The following is a 21780-nucleotide window of genomic DNA, read 5'->3' as shown; positions in this document are numbered from 1 at the left end:
TTTAATTTTTTAGGGGTCTAAACGGGGATGAAGAGATTACCATGTTATTTAAACGGACGTTTTCCTGGGATACAAAATCTTATCTTTTAGATAGTTGAAATAGGAAAAGAAACGATAGAATTATCGGTTTAAGAGATGCGAGGCCGTAGGCCGAGCAAAGACAGGGGGGGGGGCGAAGCCCCCGGATGGGCAGATTCAGGAAATACGAAAAGCAAGTTTACGAAATTCATTGTTGATGTAAAGGTCGATAGATAAGAAATGCGAGGACGTAGGCCGAGCAGACCTGGGAGTCTGGAGGCGGAGCCCCCAGCTAGCCAAAGACAAGCTTTGTTAGACCCTATATAAAAATTAATGACGATGTTAGTAATTGGTCATTCTGACGAATGCAGTGTTTCTTATAGTCTGTTCTACGATATCCGTTATTATTGAGCATTAAGAAAGATGTACGTAATTAGTCATTCTTTTAACTACAAGCTGTTTTTATAATTTAAAGGATATGTTATAGGAAATTAGAAAAAAAAAAACTTTGTCATTCCTGTAACTGTAGAGGAATTTTGTAGGTCTGTTCTATGATATGTATTAGTATTGAAGAATAAATAGTAACCATTCTTTCAGTTTTGTACTTGTTTGCTTTCAATCTATATTTTCTTGTAGTTAGAATTGTTATAAGACCAAGATATAAATTGGAAGATGGTTACAAAGAAATAAATTTAAGAAAAAAATTAAGATTTTAAGTTAAGTTTGGATATCTGATATTTACCCTCTTTTACGCTTTTGGTTCAATTTAGCTGTATTTATATGCTTTGGACATTCGAGGCAGAAATGACTAAACCGAGAACCGTTACCTACTAACAAGCACGATAGGTGAACCCTAAAAATACGAGCCTTAGGAGTTATAATTTTTGCCAAATTAACTTCCTGCCATTCTGTCCTTCTGCCATTTCGTCCGCTGCCATTTTGTCCTCCTGCCATTATGTCCCCTGCCATTTTGTCCTAAATTCGATTTGAGCCAGGCTATCACTGCTTGAATGAGTAACGAACGTGCACTGTCTCTTCATATGGAAGTGATGGCCTCCCACTCTGATTTCCCTCATGCATGCTGGTTCTCCCTTGATTAAACATAATGCATCGTTTCCTCCCTCATGACTCGTTTATTGCATCGTTACCATAAACATTCATTTGCCTACAAATTTAAATAGGTTTAACTTTTTTTTCGCGTTCAGAAAACGAATGACATTTCACATTTGACGGGATTTTCGATTGGCGCTGCCAGTTTGAATCGCTGCAAAAATAAGTAGTGAGGCCGCATAGCATTGAGACTCGCCTCACGCTGAAGTGAAAGAAGGAGCTAACTGCTGCGCGCATATTTACGGATCCCAAACGTTTCAGATATCCTCTGATCTGATTGGTCGATACAGATACGATATCACAAGACATGATCTACATATAGCACAAAGTAAACGGCAAATGGTGTTGGCTCTGGTAGCCGTGTGGGCTAGCGTAACATGCTAATAAAGAAAATTTTCTTGGCGTGGGTTCAAATCCTGCCTACGGACAAGTTTTTTTACTACTTTTAAAAATTTTTATAACACTTCTTTCGTTAAAATAAGATTAAAAATAATATTCAAAAAGTGATTTAACGATCATTTTTTAAAAATTTTCATTAAACTTCTTTCATTAAAATAAGTTTGCCCTTGTACTATATAGATCCACAGCAAATGTAGTAGTAGTACGTTGCCCTCGTACTATATAGATCCACAGCTAATGTAGTAGTAGTAGGAACGGGTTAGAAGCCCCGCAGGGGTTGTTTGGGTTCTGTTCTCGACATCAAATTGGCAAGAATGCTGAAATGTTTGGGATCGGCAAAAATGCCTGCTGCGCACGCGATCGCAGTGGTGGGGGTCGGCGCCGCGTGCACTGCGCAATCGTTTCTTTTTAAATATTCTGGATGACCCTCATAGAAAATTTAAATTCCGGAAATATGTAATACCAAAATATGTATCTATTTTATGAAATATTAGTAGATTGGTATCCTACCTGGTAGAAAATTTCGTCCACCAATCCAGCATCTACAAGACCAGCATTTTCAGGACTTTTCAAGGGTTGCAGGTATTTCTGAAAGAAACAAAACACAAAAGCGTGTCAAAATAATTGCTAAAATAATAGCTTTTAACCTAAAAAAAACATTAATTTTTTATAATAACCTTATCTATAAAAATGAATGCCATTTACAGATCTACACTGAAGGCTTGATATGCTTCTAGGTAGGGATGGGCAAAACCGGAAACCGGTTTCTAGAAAAACCAAAATCCGAAAACCGACATTTTTGGGGAGAAAACCGAAACAGGTTTCGGTGAAGAAACTGAACCGATTTAGGAGAAAACTGAAACCGGTTTCGGTGAAAACCGTTTCTCTAAATTTTTAAAAACCGGTTTCGGTTTTCCTAAAAATCGAAAAACTTGTTTTTGTGCCCACCACTACTTCTAGGTAATTTTATTGAAGTGACTGTAGCCTAAAGAGGCTGTGGGCTATTCTGATTGATACACTTATTCTAAAGGAAAAGAGATTGTTCAGAGGGACGGAGCTGATTTAAAGCTTATGACCAAAAAAAAAAAAAAGTACCTCACGAAATTTCATGTTAGGAAGATGGAACTTAGTATATAAACTTCTTGTTTAAGATAAGTGGACATGATTTTCTATAATGTGTGGTGCATCCAGAATGTATTTAAGAGTCTATCTGCGAAATTAAAATACCGCTAATTTTACAGTAATTATGTGATATCTTCAAATAGATAAAAGATAATCGAAAAATGAATCAAGACCTCCCTAGACGATGTTATTTTGCATGCGTAACCGTTATCCCGAGTCACTTAGTTTCTTTTCGTTTGCTGTTATTTAGAAACGCGAAAATAAATGCCGATTTTCTAAATGGCTGGAAATCGAAAGCAGATAAATGAGTCGTGATAACGATATCTCACGCAAAATAATACTGTCTAGGGAGGTCTTGTTGCACTTTTCGATTATCTTTTATCTATTTGAAGATATCACATAATTACTGTAAATTAAAGGTATTTTAATTTAGCAGTGATAAGGCCTCTTAGCTGATATTATTAATAAATATCGACAACTAAGACAATTTAAACTCTTACTCTTAATAGGCAGATTCACACTATGTTTCTGCCATTTTAGTTAATACCGTATCCCATGATTATAATTTAATCCAATACAAATCTTTATTTAGTAACAAACTTAGTGCCATAGAGGGCTTGGCTTAGTGGATGCCTCTATAATAATAGCCTATAGAGCTTTTGAAGAAGAAGAATCAGTACAACAATTAAGAATAATACATTAGATAATAAACTATTTCTGTACCCATTAACACAACGACCCGCTCGGGAGAGTAATACTCCTGGAAGTACGTTTTTTGCGCGCTACCCTAGCCAGTTATTTTACGTTAGTCACAAAATTTATATCATGGGGGTCACGGTAGAACAAAACGAGCCCCGTGGGGCTTCTAATCCGTTTATACTACTACTGCTACTTATCTGCACAAAAGTAAGTAAATCACTTTTTTTAAATATTATTTTCATCTTATTTTAATGAAAAAAGTGTTATGAAATTTTAAAAAAAACTTTCCTTGTGCCAGGTTTGAACCCACGCCAAAAGCATCTATTACTTGCATGTAGCGCTAGCACGCTCGGCTACGAAGATCAACAGCAGTAAGCGTTTGATTTCTGCTATATGTATGCTACGTTGAAAGAAACAGATAACGCCAACCAATCAGAACGGTGTATTCAGTTCTTACTTCAGGGATTATTACTCTCCCAAGCTAGTCCTTTATCACATGGAGGAAGAAGATGGCGTCCAAGTAAATACGTACACGAGAGCTTTGTTCTCATTTTTTAACATTAAACAATTTTTACTTTAAATAATTTTTAGTTTAAAACAATCTTAACAATATTTATTACAATTTAAATATGCTTGGTGCCGCTTTATCTCCTTAAATACATTTAAATTGTAAAAAAAAAAAAACCTTATTTACTTCTAACCGGCCATTCGTCAGTCTTACACGGGCCATTTTGTTAAATCAATATTCACTTATAAGAATTTTTAGTGATAAAGTCGACTAGGCTGCACGAGCCGCAACTAATAAATATTAGTATTCCTCGCAAGAGGACAGAAGACTAGACAAGACATTATCACATCTTCAAATAAGTTATGGTGATATTTATTGTACGGATAAAATACATAAATTCGTTGCATATACTTCTTTTTCGGTAAATCGATTTTTTGTATCTTAAACAATCATTTTTGGGATATAGACATGCATTCCTCTGTACAGATTTACTTTAGAAGGGCTTCAATGTAAGTACATGATAACTATGGTGCACAAGACAATTACCAACTTGTGCTAGTGTCCACTTAAAAGTATTAATGCTATCAAACCGAGTCAGGGCAGGAGCGCAGCAGGAGGGCTCGAGCGGCAGTGAGAGATGCGTTCGTATAGCTTATCCAGAGTTAAGAGTGGACTGTTGGTCTTATGGGAACAGCGATGCCAAGTTGAGATTTAAAAACAAATGCAGAACAGATCGCGCTTCTATTATACTGCCGGCTGATGTTGCCAACTCACGTAGTAAAATATCCACCACCACGACGATTAATAAATAATAATAATAATAATAATAAACAACTTATCACATTGAATCAATTGCACTCCAAAAGGATCAATTTCTTCCATATGTTTTGTCTTTCCACTCTTTATCCACGGCTATCCCAATATTTACCCACGATTCGCCCATGTATACTATGTTTCTATTTTGGTTTCGAAATTTTCTTATTTGCCGTAGATATTTGTGACGCAACGACACAATATTCTCTCTGCATGGCCTTACTTTGTCTTTTCTCATGAACAAATTCAAGCTCTTTTAAACGTACGTGGAACGTGGATCTTTTAAAGTTCGGCCAATCGGGATCTGAATCAGGGGCGGATCCAGGGGGGCAATTGCCCCCCTACCCAGAAGAGAAAACTTTCTTATTTTTTATATATAAATAAAACCCATCCCAAAGTTTGGAGCCCTTAAAAGTAGCAGTATGACAACCCACCGCCCCCCAGAAGTCGGTCCTGGATCCGCCCCTGATCTGAATTCACCTGTTTGAGAACGGAATTGAGTGTTGGTGGCAAATTTCTAAAGAATAACTTATGGACCTTTTGTCTGATCACACTGTTAACAAATTTATTATATTTTACAAATCGACTGTTCTTTGCAATTTTCTTTCTTAATCGCTTCTTGTTCGGTGTTACTAAAGGTCCATGTTATAACTCGCTTCGAATTTTGAAAACAGTAGTCCTGGAAGTTTTCGTGGCTTCAGATGTTTCACTCGCGAACCAGCTTATACTTTTACCCGGGTTTTTCTGCTTTACGTAATTAAACACGTTCATAACAATAGCCCTTTCTTTGCTCTTCAACACTTGACCACTGTTACGCTTAAAAGAGGTGCTGGCTGTAACTTCTTCCATTTTGATATATTAACACACACTCACACACATATACACACACAGACACACCCGATTTTGTTCCCAGAACAGCACAGTACGTAAATAAACACAATCAACAAAATGCCGAATTCTCAGAGACCACACTCCGCCACACACTGCACAATAGCAGACACAACAGAGAAGAATTTTGTCTGGAGTCAGATGAGTCATCTAGCGCGACAATAGATGATACAGTAGGTAAGCAATTAGTCCTACCCACCGCAACAAACCGTCTCTCTATTTCCTGGTGTAGTTTCTGAAACCAATCTATATATATAAAAGAGAACGTACAAAATTTTGTCCGCTCATCACGCTAATACGGCTGAACCAATTTCTTTCATTTTTGGGGGGTTATTAGGATTTGGACCCTAGATGGTTTTTATCATATCACTTTAATTTTTAATTACCAGTGTCTTGAGATAATTGACCATTCAAGTGTCCATAACGTACAAATCCTTTGTTATTAGTTCATCATAGGTAAAAATAAACGTATTTATATGCAACCCGCATGACCGTGTCACTCGGCGGGTTAACATAAATGACAGGCGATATACAGCGGAAAATAGCTTGAATCTTCTGTTTAAAATTTTTTAATTGATTTGCTTATTTTTACAGACACTTTTACAATATGCCAGCACCGGGATGACCGCAGCGAAGCGGGGCGGGTTAACATAAATGACAGGCGATATAATGTTAAGATTTACTGCAATCTTCTATGGTTTTTATCATATCACTTGAAAGCGAAAAAGTAAAAATTATCTAAGTAACAAAGTTTATTGCGTTCCGGGGTGACCGCAGCGAAGCGGGGTGAACGCTGCTAGTACTATTATAAAACCCAACAAAAGTCGGTCAGTTTCGAACTCCCAAAGAAATTTCAATACAAGAAAGATGAAAGAAGAAATATGAAATGTGCCCTACAGTAATTCTCGCTAAAAATTTCCTTCCCGACGAGGAATATATCTAAATAATCGAACTCAGATGTACCGAGAAAAATTTCATGGATCAGTGCTAGGCCTAAGAAGTTTTATGCTTAGCGTTTATTTTTAATACAAAGCAAGTTAATAGTTTTGGAAAAATATGGATTATGGCTGTAGCTTTGTTAAATAATAATAATAATAATAATAATAATAATAATAATAATAATAATAATAATAATAATAATAATGACCTAATAAAACTGAACTACCTGAGATGGTAATTTCGTACTTGAAAAATCATCCTGCAGATCATCTCCTGAAATTATTACTGCCTTTTGATTCAGTGTCCCCCCGTGGATGAGGGTTACGCTCGTCGCCATGTAAGCAAAGGGTCACGGGTTCGATTCCAGGTGCGGGCACAAATTGTTCGAATCTCATGTTAAGCTGCAACTCCTTTTCTGCTCTCTTTCCTTTTTGATTAAAATATTTCTCTTTGGTTGAGATAGAAAAAAAAAGAAAGAAAGAAAAGGAGATGGAAAGAAATTTTACTTTTTTCCAAAAATCAGAAAGATTTCATTCAATTCTTTCTGGCTGTATTTTATTTCTTTTTAGCTACGTGAAATCAGTGGAAGTGACAATACTAATAAGCTCACGAATGTAGGTTGACACTACGGTGAAATTTTTCGGCAGTTGGAAACAGTAGCGTACCCAGGAATTTATTTCGGGGGGGGTTCAAACTAAATATGAAGCTATTTTATATTAAAATTGCTAAAATTGCCCCTAAAATTAGGCTAAATTTTTAAAAAGTCGAAATTTCGGGGGGGGTCCGGACCTCCGTGTCCCCCCCCTTCCGTACGTCCCTGGTTGGAAACGCTATCTTTGAGCAGACAGTTTTAGTCACGTACAAATGGATCGGCAACGTTCTAGCAGCCATTACGCTTATCGTGTCTTCCCCCTTCAAGTTTGAAAAACAAAAACTACTATTAAAAGCTAATTACATACTTTATAAGGAAAAGAGAAGTTATGAAAATTATTTTTGTATCGTCGGTAAATATTTAACATTTTAAAAGATAAACTACAGTAGTGAAATCTGTTCTCTTTAAGGGGGTAAGTACGCAGAAGTAAAAGCCCATATGCAGCCACAGTACAGACTAAACGCTGGACGAGCTATAGGGAGCAGGTGAGAGCGGAAGTGAGTATATACATAAATGAGAATTGCGCAAAACATTGTATATGGCATTAAGTTATTTACATTACTTCTTGAATTACATTTGTACGTTCCTAAAGACGTTATGGGTGATATCCCGATGTGTTTTCATTGCTTGCATATTTGTGTTCTAAAATAACATAGTACGTTACTAACGTAAATTTGACAAATCTGTGGATCCGTGCATGAAATCTGCACCTAAGTTATAGTATTGTAGAAATAAATGAACTGGGAAGAAACTATGACCATCTCAAAATGATTGACTATCTTGCCTCAGGTATTTTGTATTTAGTAGAAAATTACAGAGAAATGATAATAGCAGTTTTTTGTTTCTGACATATCTTTGGAGAGAGAAAAAAGTGTGGACAGAGTTCTTCCGGGCTTCGTGCTCAGTGTGCTTTTCAACCAATGAATCTGGATTATTACAACAAACAGACAGGAAGTACGATCATGTTACACAACAATGTAGAGTAGAAACAAAACAAATTATATCAACAATACGACAGGTGTTCTCAAAATATTTATGGGATTCTTTTCAAATTTAAATTAGGCCTTTTCTCACTACCATATATCTTTCAAATTTTCTGATTAATTATTTTAGATTCAGTTACTGAATCAACTTGCTAACCGGTTCAGCGTCCTCTGCTGTTCTGGCAGTGCAAAAGCTATTACGCAACACAAACGTAAAATAGTAATAAATATTTCAATGGCAGAAAAGTTTATGATACTTGCTACTGCTGTTAACTGGTTCATTTTAAAAAAGGTCACAATTTATTCCTTTGTATAACAGCCTGGCCAAAATGTTAATTGTAATTCGCAGACGTTTAATTTCTCTTTAGCTTCCGCACCTGCTGGGTTTTTGTACCTACGATCATGGTCTAATGTAGAGTACTTAGTAGTAACAGTAGTTGGCTGTAAACGTCGTATCTCTTTTATAGTCATACATGTCGAAGAGGCAGTGAAAAAAATATATTAAAATCTATTCATACGTAGCCAGTGAAGTCGGGTTGTGTTTAGATGAACGGAGCCAAAATTAGCTAAAAATTAGAAGATTTACAGGAGACATGAGAAGTATAAGGGAAGCATATTAAGGTAAACGCGCCTGAATTCGACAGGCACCCGAATTCGACATACCTGTGCTTAAATATTGTTAAATAAGCGTAAGATGTCATCCCTGCGATCGTGAATAGAAGTGGCAACATTATGGGAGTGTCTTTTCTCGTGTCAAAAGTGCGGTTACAGTAGATAAGTCATACGCATGGAGAAAAGAAGTACATTGTTGTATGTGTGATACACTCTTCGAGAAAAAACACATAATCTTAAGAAAATCATAAGCCGGCAGGTTATTTTCGTAAGACTTTTATTAAAGTTAGGTTTGCTTCAAACAAATAATGGTACTTTAATGTTGTAAAGGAGTTTCAATCAGTGCGTTTTGTGTTCTTCTGTGAGGACAAAGGTTGTGATGTAACATGAACGGGGGGTTGTCGAAAACACGAGCCTTTATTTATAACGTGAACCGGATTTCGACAAGGTTGGCGAATTCATGCTCAGTTGTGCAAATATAATTTTAACTGAATATCTAAACGTACAAGTATGTTCAAAGTCTTTCATAAAGCTATTCGTTGCATAATTCTCCGATAGTTGTAACCTCAGTTCGATATGGAATGTCGAAATCAGGTTCCTGCATGTCAAATTGGGGATCATCGAATGTTTTACATGGATATAATTGAAGGTGTCGAATTCAGATACCGCAACTGTCGAAACCAGGTGAAGTTTGTCGAATTCGGGTTCCATTGGCGAGTTCCAGTTTCATAAAAAAATTTAACATTATTATTTGAGCCTTGAAGTGACTTTTAGTATTAGTAGAGACTGTACATTTCAAGGAAAAAATGGGCCAACACCGACCAATATTATGGCCACAATAGGCAATTGATTTTGAAAAACGTCCTTAACCTGTCGAAATCCGGTGCGTTTACCTTACTAGCAGTGGCGGATGTAGCCCGGGGCAGGGGGGATCTAGCCAATCCCTCAGTTTTATTAGTGATAAAAATAATTTAAGCTATTACTGCATTTAGAAAATACATTTTTTAAAAGTTTATATTAACGCATGATATCTTTATCATAGTCTGGATTATGGCTGCTCCCCCTCAGTTTTAACCTTCTATATCCACCTTTGATTACTAGACAAATAAAGATTGTTTTGTGAAAATTTAACACTTTTCAAGTGTGTCATTTAAGGTTGAACATAGCTAATTTTCGAAAAATCGCAATGTTTGAAGACACATAACATAAAATCCAGTGCAGATATTGTTAATAATTTAATATGTATATATATACACATCTTCCATCACTTTCGTGTAAGACATCACCTGTGTGTCACTGGGACGAAACTCTACTTACTAGTCTGTTCACTAATCAATAAAAATAACTCGAAACGCTACTGGGACGAAACGCTACTACACCGGGACGAAATGATACGGATTTTGCCTTGTGATGAAACGCTACTGACAAGTAAACCTTACGTTTGGGTGAATCGAGTTGCTGACTGAGACACATATGAGAAAGTAGTACTAAATTTGGTCAGTATTTCAGTGAAGTTGTAGGTGCGAAGCTCCAGGGGCTTAGGAGATACAGCTACCAGAACATCACATGGAAGTACAGAATGGTTTTCATACAGTTGGAGGTAAAAGCCCTGTAAGACCTCTTGTAACAACAAAAGGTGAATAACAAATATATGGGTACATATTAGGACTAGGGGGAAGTCATATAGTAAGGGTATACCTGACGGCGACCATCTTGAAATCCGCCATTTTAAATTAAGGTTAAGTTTTTAAAATAGGAATAGGGTCATGTGATACATGATTGAAGGCGCAAATTTAATCAGAAGAACAATGGTGACGTTAATTTTGATTTACGCGCAATTGATAAAAAGTTACAGGGAAATTAAATATTATTGCAGCATATGTATTAGTCCTTTACCCCAACTTGTACATTTGGTGTTAATGATGATAATTAAATAAAAAGCAGGTGGATAAATATTAGATCTATGGTAAGAGTTGCCTTGATGGCGGCCATGTTCAAATCCGCCATTTTGAATCAGACAAAAGTTTCAAACAAGTAATAGTACAGTGAGAACAAGAGCGAGCGAGAAATAGATGTGAACAGGATACAAGAAAAATAACGAAATGGCGTGCAAGTACAGCATTAAACAACTAACATTGTAACGCTACCATTGTATTTCTGATTAACTTCTAGCCCGAAGTCATCTATTGCATTACTCTATTCCCATTTAATTTTGTGCTGGTTAATGATAAAGCAAAAATGGTTATACCGTTGGATTTATGGTAAAATTTGCTATTAATAAGGTGTCGCTGTTATGCGTTTTGTTTAAAACTTTTGTCTGATTCAAAATGGAGGATTTGAACATGGCCGCCATCAAGGCAACTCTTACCATAGACCTAATATTTATCCACCTGCTTTTTATTTAATTATTATCATTAACACAAAATTTACAAGGTGCTGCAACAATATTTAATTTCCCTGTAACTTTTTATCAATTGCGCGTAAATCAAAATTAACGTCACCATTGTTCTTCTGATTAAATTTGTGTCTTCAATCATGTATCACATGACCCTATTCCTATTTTAAAAACTTAACCTTAATTCAAAATGGCGGATTTCAAGATGGCCGCCGTCAGGTATACCCTTACTATATGACTTCCCCCTAGTCCTAATATATACTCATATATTTGTTATTCACCTTTTGTTGTTACAAGAGGCCTTACAGAGCTTTTACCTCCAACTGTATGAAGACTATTCTGTACTCTCATGTGATGTTCTGGTAGCTGTATCTCCTAAGCCCCTGGAGCTTCGCACCCACAACTTCACTGAAATACTGACCAAATTTAGTACTACTTTCTCATATGTGTCTCAGTCAGCAACTCGATCCACCCAAACGTAAGGTTTACTTGTGAGACGAAACACTACGGAACCGTAGTGCCTTCCTTTCCCTCGCCCCCTTTTCTCTCTTTCTCTTCCATGCATGTTTCTAACAGTGTGTATTTGGGGAGGTGTATGTAGGAGGGGGGTTGTGTCAAAGAAAAAGGTATATTGACAAAGATTTGACAACAGTTTGTGTTCAGTTTATTGCCTGTGAGTTACTTTTCAAGGTAGAGGAAAACCAAACAGGACAGTATGAAAAGAAACCGCATACAGGGGCGGCATCACTTTGTGAGCAAATGGCTGTCTCTAGACTGAGGTTACTATAAGAAGAGTTATGTCAAAATTGCAGATAATTTTTGACTTACAGTAAGACGAGGATACTTTGCACCAGATTTAGGGCCTTCGCAGACTTCGCGACTTCGTGTGTCGAAGACGCACCACAATTTATCTTTTCAGCAACCAGATACTCATTCTGAATGGTGAGCTCAATAGAAGCTTTCGATACAGACACTTTCATTGCAGAAATTCAGGCACAATCTAGTATACGGAACTGCAGCAGAAATTCCTATAGCAACAGAAATGAAAAGACAAAAGCATGGGGAAAAGTGTGTTGTGCATTCCATAGTGAATTCATAGATATGCCATCGAAAGAGAAGAATCGTATCGTTAAGTACAGTGCATGTTGCCATTTTGTTCTTTCTTACATTTTCCGAATTTCAGTACCAAGCCAATGAACTATTTCGTGGAAATTAGTCTGCGAAGGGCCTTAAGGATTTTAAAAGAAAATTGCATGTAACTTACAAACGTAATGATTTAGAACACTGTATTTTAAACATGTAATCGCTAGCTATATAAGGAAAACATATGTGCAAGTGCATTAGTAAACATTCAGTATGACCATAGTTATTGAAATATAAACCTTCGTGCAAAGTAACCCATAGGTGAGGATACTTTGCACCACATAAAAAAAAAAAAAGTATGTTCAACATACGAACATAATGTTTCTATGCAATGTTTCCCCTTCAGTATTTATTCATTGCACTTCTTACACAAAACTGCATGCAGTCTACAAATATTGATATTAGAATAATGATACCATGTAGTATCCGTACTTAGTATGAATTATCGATATTTGTAAAGAAAATTATGTATTTTCTAGTGCTGGTGTATGAACCACATTCTGATAGTTTAGCATATGTCCCACAAAAATGCCAACTCAGGAACAGAAAAAACCGCCGTCAATTGATTTGCCTTGGTTGCTCTTTATGTCCAAGAATATCATCCCAACCGTAAATAGTGGCAGATTTACGGGGTTTGGGGCTTTCAGGCTGAAGCCCACCCAAATTGCATGATCTCTTTTTTTAAAAAATCTAATGTTAGTCATTCCTATGCATATAAGCTTCAACCCCCCTAAAAAGGTCTAGTGATTTCTAAAAAACTAAGCTTTTCTACGTGAAGCCCCTCTCAAACTATTTTTCTGAATCCACCACTGTTCGTAATTCATTTTCCAACAAGAAATCCATTCCGACATCTACCTAAATAGAAAATTTACCTAAAAAGGAGAAGGCAGGAGGTACCGGTAGTAATAATTTCCTAAGTAAAGGGTTACTTTGGACCGGTGCAAAGTAACACCGATTAGAGGATGAGACTGCCTTCTTCCAGTTTTATTTTCTCTATGACTTTAAAACGTTTCACGCTTCAATTTCAACTATTGCTTCAAAGTCCCATTAGACACAGTAGTATTCTACGAAACTGTCTTAACTTTGACGGAAATTCTTGTAGATGATTTTGTCGGCCTTTACAGTGACTGCCTTCCACACCTCTGCAACAACAAACTCTCCGGGTTATTAGAACTGAAGTTAACCGCCAATATTATAGCCAAAATAGAGTTAGATGTTCTATCTTACGGTGGTAGTTGAAACTTTCTCTTTACAGTTCATGGTTTTACCGACGGAGGACTGTGCAATTCTTTTCATATTTTGTGCAAATTTACCCCTGAAGTGCAACGTAAACCCGTCTTACGGTATCCTCGTAAAATTCTAACATTAATATATCAGAAGGCAACAATTAAATAAATTTCTCCAATATATATATAATTAAGAAGATGGGAAGATTTTTTTTTAAGAAAAATGTTAATTATGCTTTTAACTATTCTGATTTAAGAACAAAAAACGGCTAAGAGAGATTGAAAACACGTGGTAATTTGTGCTTTCTAAAGAGACATTCAATTAAACGAAAACAGCCGTTTCAGCCTGAAATTAATCACCTGCAGTATGTATGCAAATGACTTTAACAAGTGAACATTAACGAAAGATTTGCAGAAAACTTCGCGTTTTAACAAATTTGTTCTCCTTGTTATGTTAAGCAGCAACTCAAGTTTTATGCCATTTTTCATGATTTAATTAAAAGAAGAAGAAAAAAAGTCGAACAGAATGACGTAGTCTGTATTTGTATGCTGACTACAGCGTTTCACTTTGGGCAAACGGTGTTTAAAAACAGGACACAGGCCCTGCTTTGAGTAATGTCTCACAAAATGTAGAAGAACAAAATACAAGTAATTAAATAGAAAATTATAGCAACTTAAAAGTCTTAAAAAAGAAAGTAAAAAAAAAAAACAATGTCGAAGCTGTTGATAGCAAGCAGATCAGGTAATAAATAATTCAAGCGATTTTTCTTCTTTTGATATTCCTTGCAGGTAAATGAAGTGACGATGGATACTCGAAAAAAAATAAAAAAAAATGGAAGGGTGTGATCGAGATACATCAAAGTAATTACGTGAAGTTCTTTCGCGAACTAAACCAGTCGTAAAGTAGTATATATTTCAAATTTAACCATGTTACGTTCTATTCCAGTAGCATTACTTCATCCACGTTTTACTACTACACGCACAGGTGTTTATGTGGGTTTTATTTATTTATTTTTTTCCAGTTTCCAGCAAGAGAACACTTATTTATCATTAAATAACTTTAAATTCTGTTTTAAGGCGGAGTTATTCATCGTCCGGACTCCTCCAGTTTTTTTTTCTTAGTAATTTAAAATTACTTAAAATTAATTAATAGGAGTCGTAAACAAGTAATGAGCTTGACATCACAAAAGATAAAGCCATTTTGGTATTCTCGTGAACGGGTATTCTTATTAAATATTATGTCTGTAGTATTGAATTAAGGCTGAGAGAAATTTCACAGACATATAAAGAACAATTTCTGTCACTACTAGGATGTAAGTTGAAACCATCAAAAAAGACGAAGTAGTCTGCATTAATGACACGAAGTAGGTGATAGTAAAATGGCGATTTCAATTAGGAACAGGAAGGAGGCGATATGAAAATGATATTTGCATTAGGAACAGGAAGTAGGTGATAGTAAAATGGTGATTTCATTAGGAACAAGAAGTAGGAGATAATAAAACGGCGATTTTATTAGAAATAAGAAGTAGGTGATAGGAAAATGGCGATTTCAATTAGGAACAGGAAGGAGGTGATATGAAAATGATATTTGCATTAGGAACAGGAAGTAGGTGATAGTAAAATGGTGATTTCATTAGGAACAAGAAGTAGGTGATAATAAAACGGCGATTTTATTAGAAATAAGAAGTAGGTGATACGAAAATGGCGATTTCATTAGGGAAAGAAAAAAGGTGATAAGAAAATGGCAATTTCACTAGAAAAAGGAAGCAGATGATAGAAAAAAAGATGTTTTCATTGGGAACAGGAAGTAGATGATAGGAAAATGGCGATTTCATTAGAAACAGGAAGTAGATAATACGAAAATGGCGATTTCATTAGGAACAGGGAGTAGGTGATAGGAAATTGGCGATTTTACTTCTCGTTTATTCCTTGTCAGGCAAGTAGTACTGGTAAGAGATAATAAACACCAAGCGTTGGTTACAATCGAACCCTGAGCACATATGGAATTTATTAGAAGCCATATTAGTATGTCGGCATGAAAAATAATCTAAGTTGATTTAACACAGTTAAATAAATATTATCAAAGACTAAAATGGCAGATATGCGCATTCTTAATCTCCATTACATCATTTTTTTTTATTATTTCATTTGAGCAGGATTGCACTACTAAGCAAAGTCCTGTCTGTTTGTGTAAATCTCTTTTGTAGCAATATTATATTAAAATGCAAACAACAATAATTGAAAACTCAGAGGAACATGGAATGTTAATAAAGGTGCACACGAATAATACAGGATCATTTTTATTAAAATTTACAGGTAAAAACTGTTAATTCATAAAGGATGAGTAATCCTTAAAAAAATTACGAGGGTTTATCAGAAAGTAAGGTTACAAAGCCTGTAGTGAAACGTGTATAAAGTATTTCATACAACCAATACAGCCAACAGATAGTACATACGTTAGTTTTTTTCGACATAGTCTCGATGTCGGTTGAGGACGTATCGTGGGAGGAGTTTGAAGATTCCCTCCTGGTAAAAAAAAAAAACTGTCCTTGCGTGTTCAACCACATTATCACGAAGTTTTTCACCTCGTCTGAAGTGAATCACGTTAACGACACACTCCCAATTTTTGCCATCAGATGCCTTAACTTGATTTTCCTGTTGTCTTGAATCAGCTCCTCCATGCCAGCTATGTTGAAATCTGTTGATGCCATGCTGGGTTGGCCACTGCGCTTCTCGTCGGTGACGTTTTCTCTACCACCCGCAAATTTTCGACACCATTCTGCGACATACTGAGAAAACATTACAATCTCTTCGTAAACCTCTACCAGCTATCAGTGATTTTCAGCCATGGTTACATGTTTCGACCACAGAAATCGAATAAGTGAACGGATTTCTTCGCGAGACCAGTTTTCGAAAGGAGTTGCCATTTGTGTTTACCTACGACTAGCGCCATAGCTAGCCGGTGGCTGAAACTCTGCATAGTTGCCAACTCCATGTATTAAAATTATCGCACACCCCTTATTCCCCTATAACAAACAAAACTCCAGAATCATCAACCTTGTAACCTTAGTTTTTGATCCTTCCTCGTATTTATATAATGGAGAAGATGTAAGTCATCTGTGAATAAAAAAAGGTAGTGTTCAAAAGTGTGACTCAGTAGTATCCAATTATAATGAAAAAAAATAGCTTGTAGCGACCATCTAACACAGGTTGGTGCGTATTGTTTCACTGATGTACCTGCTTCCTACGGACGAACACTCGCGCGGTACATCGAGCTTATCCCGGCCCAAAACAGGAATAGATACAGAAATAGAGGGTCTCACGAAAGTATCAAATTACGCAGAAGTGCTGTTAAAATAATTCGAACTATTCTTCGAATATTTGAATACTAAATTATTTGAATCTTGAGAGTACTTCTTATTAAATTGACTAGTGTTCAAGATCAAGTGTTTTTGAAAATTCTTATTCCAAAGAAGAAAGCTATAGCTGTAGCTATTTCTGTTGCTATATAATATTGTTTTCAATTCCTGATTTTGTATTTAAAAAAGTCAAAAAAAAAAGTAACGAAACGCTTGAACCATTTAAAGTCAATTTTTGAACATAGTTGACACTTGGATCAGTTTCAATTTTTATCATTACGCTTTGGTTGGTTAACGCTCTTGTCTTGGGTGCGGTCCCGGATTCGACTTCTGTTGGGGACATTCGGTCAAAAAAGTATAAAAGCTTTTTCAGCCCAGCCATCTTGAATGAAGTTTGTCTGACATTCCTCACTCACATCAGGCAAATGCCGGAATGGTATCTAATATAATGGTCCCAGTTCGCTTCCTTCCTTCCCCAATCCTTTCTTCATTCCCTTTCGTCGGATAGTGTGACTGCCGACTCTCATACGTGACGAGTTCAATGGCCATAGATAGGGGCCGCGGTGGCTCAGTGGTAGAACGTTCACCACTGGGGTCCTTGTTTCGATCCCAGCTCGCGCCAAGTGAACTTTGTGGTAGACAAACACCATGAGCGTGGGTTTTCTCGGGGTCCTCCCGTTTCCTCCCACTTTCTTCATTCCATCATTTCATTCATTTCTCATCATCATTGTCTCCTTTAGCCTAACCGGCATAACCGTGGGAGGTAAATCCTACAGATTTCATTTCATTTCATGGTGTGGTGGGACAGTACCCCGCGTGACTATTTTCTAACACGCTGGGTGTCCGACCTCGTAAAGGTGTATGGAAATGAAAGAAGAGATGGAATTTATATGTAAATACATGTAAATTCCTTTCCTAACACCTTTATCTTCAGGAATGTATATAAATTTCTAAAACAAATGGTTACTTTACTTCCAAATAATATTTTTTAAAAATTTCGAAAATTAGCCGGTAGAGCAAAAAAAAACTTTACTTTTTACATTCCTGGAAGCGTGAGCTCCATGTTTAAAGTCTGGTACCCCTTTCAGACTTTCTTTGACACGTGGACTTATGACTTATATCTGCCACCTTTATGTATCAAAGAATATATGCTTCTGTGTGATTACCATAAGATTTTGAAATATCTGGCATCGATGAAACCAGACTCCATCAACCTGAAAAAGAACAGATAAGCAAATCTGGTACTCACCAATACTGATGAAACAAACAGCTAAAAGACAACAACTCCATATCTATTAGAATGATGAGATATTTATTTTAAAACACTACCACTTGCACACTACCCGATATATTTATATATATCGTGACGGTTATATTTGAGATATATTTTTTTTTAGTTTTGAGTTTTTTTAAGCGAGATTTTTTTTAAAAAAGTATTTTTTATATATATATAGTTCAGCGCTCTAAATTTCACCTAGATTTCACTGTAGATTTTGAGTAGTCATAACAATGTTACTTCACTTCTTCATTTTATGATAAATTGCACCAAGTCACTGTTCCTTGTGGTTGCAGATAACGATGAACTGGTCTTCATATGAAGATCCTCAATAGTAGCATTCAGGCTTCTAACATCATTATAGATGCACATTTAATGTTGAGTTCGCAGTAATGTTCGTTCTGTCTCACATTATTTTATCAGGAAACTAACAAAACTGAAAACAATTTCTTTTCCCGTAATTCTGAATTGAGCAACCATTATTAGTCAAGATACTGTTGAAGTCCACACACTAAAAAAACACTTCTCCTCCAAAGAGCGACGGAAACGAACTGTCTTGTCCCAAATGCGGAAAACTGACCATCACTCCCCTTTGCTCCCCGCTGTCACTCGTTTTTTTCCTCACCCTCGTTCTTTTCTTTGGAATGTCCAGACCCCTTCAAACTTGGTGGCCTTTCAACTCTCCCTTTTTGTCCATCTCCATTTACAAAAGCAAGGGGATCGTTTTGCTGAGGGTTCTCTTGCTTATTATAACAAGCAAGCGGTTTAAAATTGGACAGTTCACAAGTTTAACTAATATAAGAAAATGTTTTCTTAAAATACACAAAATATAAGAAAAAGAAATGAAATGTTTAAATTTTACGTCCCATGGACTACACAAAGTATAAATATGAATAGTTATATATACACAATTATTTTCTTATGAGATGTGGAGTTGTATTCTTTAAAAAAAACAAAAATTGAGTTGTGTGGCAGTTTCCAGTCATCCGCTCTCAAGCAGGCTGACGGATCAAACTCACCAATACCAGAGAAATAGTTTTCGTTAAGCGGCTAAAAGTTTTAAAACAAATACGAGGGGCGTGTCGGAAATGGAATAAATATATATTTCGCGGTACTTTCCAAAAACAAAGTTACTTTTATTAATGTATGATCCTTTATAGACAAATATATTTACTAAAAGAATTAAGTATTTAAATATTAATATGTTTATTGGAAATTAACATATTGATATGCAAATTATATTAGAACGATATGATTTAAATATAAAATAATTTGCATACGCAGTGCAAAAATGCCTTCCACAATGGCCATAGAAGCGAGGGGCCCAGAAATCTAATTGCTAATCCTTAAATGTGTTTCCTAATGGGAAAATATGTTTAAATTTTTCACAAACAAGAATGGCTTCAATTGAAATATATTTTTTAAACATATTTACCACTTGCATGGAGCTGGCTTTTTATCATTTCAATTCGATTTGCATAACATTTTTTAGAAGAAAAAAGTGAGACTGAAATATACTTATCAAATATTTCCCACCTGTAAGAAAAACACTGATTCCAGTCAGTATAGCATAATACTAATAAATTCCCACTCTAAAATTTTACTGCACTTTCTACGCCTACTTCTGTATTTACATAGTCACTGTTTATCTTCTTGAGTTTTTCTTTGGTACAAATGTTGTATATAGGCCTATTATTTGCAACAAATCTTTATACAACGTCACACTATTCACATGTATTTGATAAATATAAAATTCTCATTGAAGTGCTGGCAAAGAAAATGCGTAACCGTTTACTGACCGAGGGTGGATAATATTTAATTAGCAAATAATTAACTTAAAGTTAATAAACAAATATACAAGATATAACCAATCCCATTGCCATTTTTTAAAAAAATAATATTTTCTTCTTTTAAAAAATAGTACTGTGCCACATATGAGGTGGAACAGTGTTTACCCCTTCCTTGCATGGACTGTTCCTAAAGTTTGTTGACGATCCAACAGAAAAAAAGTTGGCATTTCGCCTAAAAAAGAGAAGAAAGGAAATAAAAGAGGTGAAAAGAGAGAGACGATAAATTTCGGAATTCTCGGGAAGGACACGTAGAGTGAAGAAAAGAAAGATAGTGTGAGAGAAAGTGAGGAAAAAGTGTTGCCAACTATTCACAGGTTTTTATTCTTCAGTTTCACAAGTCAAAAACACGGTTGTTACTGAATTGCTTAATACAAGGGTGACAAGAAGCGGATCCTGACGCAAAGTACGACATTGACATTTTAGGAGGAAAATGAGACATTTAATTCAGTTATCAACTTACAATTTTATATTTAAAAAAAAAAAACATAATTCACTGAAACAAGGCGGTTAAAATTAGTACAATATATTGCTGCTGTTATTTACAAATTTTGGTTTCAATTTTCTAAAAAAAAAAAAAAAAAAAAAAAAATAATTGTTATAATATTGACACAGAGAGACTGTTACACTGAGAGAATCCATTCTCCGGACAGTGGTATATTGTACAAATATACGGAATCCTCTTGCTTACTACAGAAATCAGTACGGAGCATACGTTATCCGTATGCTATATAGGCATTTCCCTTAGATGTTGCAGGGTGTCTTATATCTAACAGTCTTCCTTTAGTATACACATATATGTATGTTACCTTCGTTAGCTATATATATATATATATATATATATATATATATATATATATATATATATATATATATATATCCATTTGCATGTGAGATCCTGAGAGCGTATATCGTTTCATACGGAAAGTACGTATAGATGGATCTCTTACACGGAAAGTATTATAAAACATGCATTCTCAGTTATACGTCTGCTGTACGTTGTCCAAAAACTACAGAATTTACAAATGTAACATACGATTTTACGTGTTCCACATACATTGTTTTTCTCAGTGTACCAGACTGGCAAGAAGTACGGCGAGGAAGCCTGAAATGTGCCAATTATTTTAAAGAGAATTTTGAACCAAAGTGTCCACTGTATTGTCCTTGTAAATAAAAGTTGGTTGAAAACTATCTTTTCTATTCTAATTTTCCCCCAGTTATGACTGCTTCACGTTCATCTTACAAAGGTTGATTTACTGGCCCGAGTTTGCTCGAATAATTTGTTCTTTGGAAGTTATGCACATAAAAGAAATACGCCTACATAGAGATGGCAGATATTGTAAGTCCGAAACAATATTAAGTATAGGTTGAAGGTACAAGAAATGATAGCTCTAACCTATACTTAGTATTGTTTCTCATTGCACAAGCGACCAAAAATACATGTCATAATACATGACAGTTCACTGAATACAATCGAAGCGAAATCATACACCATTTTTTGTAAAAAGTTAAATTTAAAAAAGAAAAAGACTCGTTATGCATAAGTTTTGAGATGGGATGAATTCAGTGGCGGATCTAGCCCGATGCTGGAGGGGGGCTAGGCCCCCCAGTTTTTCAGTGACAAAAATAATTTAAGCTATTATTTATTTATTTTTGGCAGTTTATAGTAAAATCATGATATATGTATCATAATCGGGGGTCTATCTGGTCCCCCAGTTTTTACCTTCTAGATCCACCACTGGATGAATTCTCTATATAATTTGAGTCTTAAGTAGTACGGATTATTCTTGA

The 21780-nt window shown here is 35.7% G+C and overlaps 1 protein-coding gene across 1 annotated transcript in view; it reads right to left on the bottom strand.

Annotated features, from left to right (window-relative positions):
* Positions 1 to 21780, bottom strand: part of LOC145681296 (uncharacterized) — a 510716-nt gene that overhangs the window by 175725 nt on the left and 313211 nt on the right. The window contains exon 3 of the mRNA XM_081752944.1: positions 2038 to 2115. Within this exon, the coding sequence (XP_081609070.1) occupies positions 2038 to 2115 (78 nt within the window). The remainder of the gene's footprint in view (positions 1 to 2037; positions 2116 to 21780) is intronic.

The sequence above is a fragment of the Thermobia domestica genome, chromosome 3, assembly GCF_964235325.1.
Source record: "Thermobia domestica chromosome 3, izTheDome1.hap1.1, whole genome shotgun sequence".
In the NCBI taxonomy this organism is placed as follows: Eukaryota; Metazoa; Arthropoda; class Insecta; order Zygentoma; family Lepismatidae; genus Thermobia; species Thermobia domestica.
Note: the sequence above shows the minus strand (reverse complement) of the source record. Positions and strands in the feature narration are given on the sequence as shown.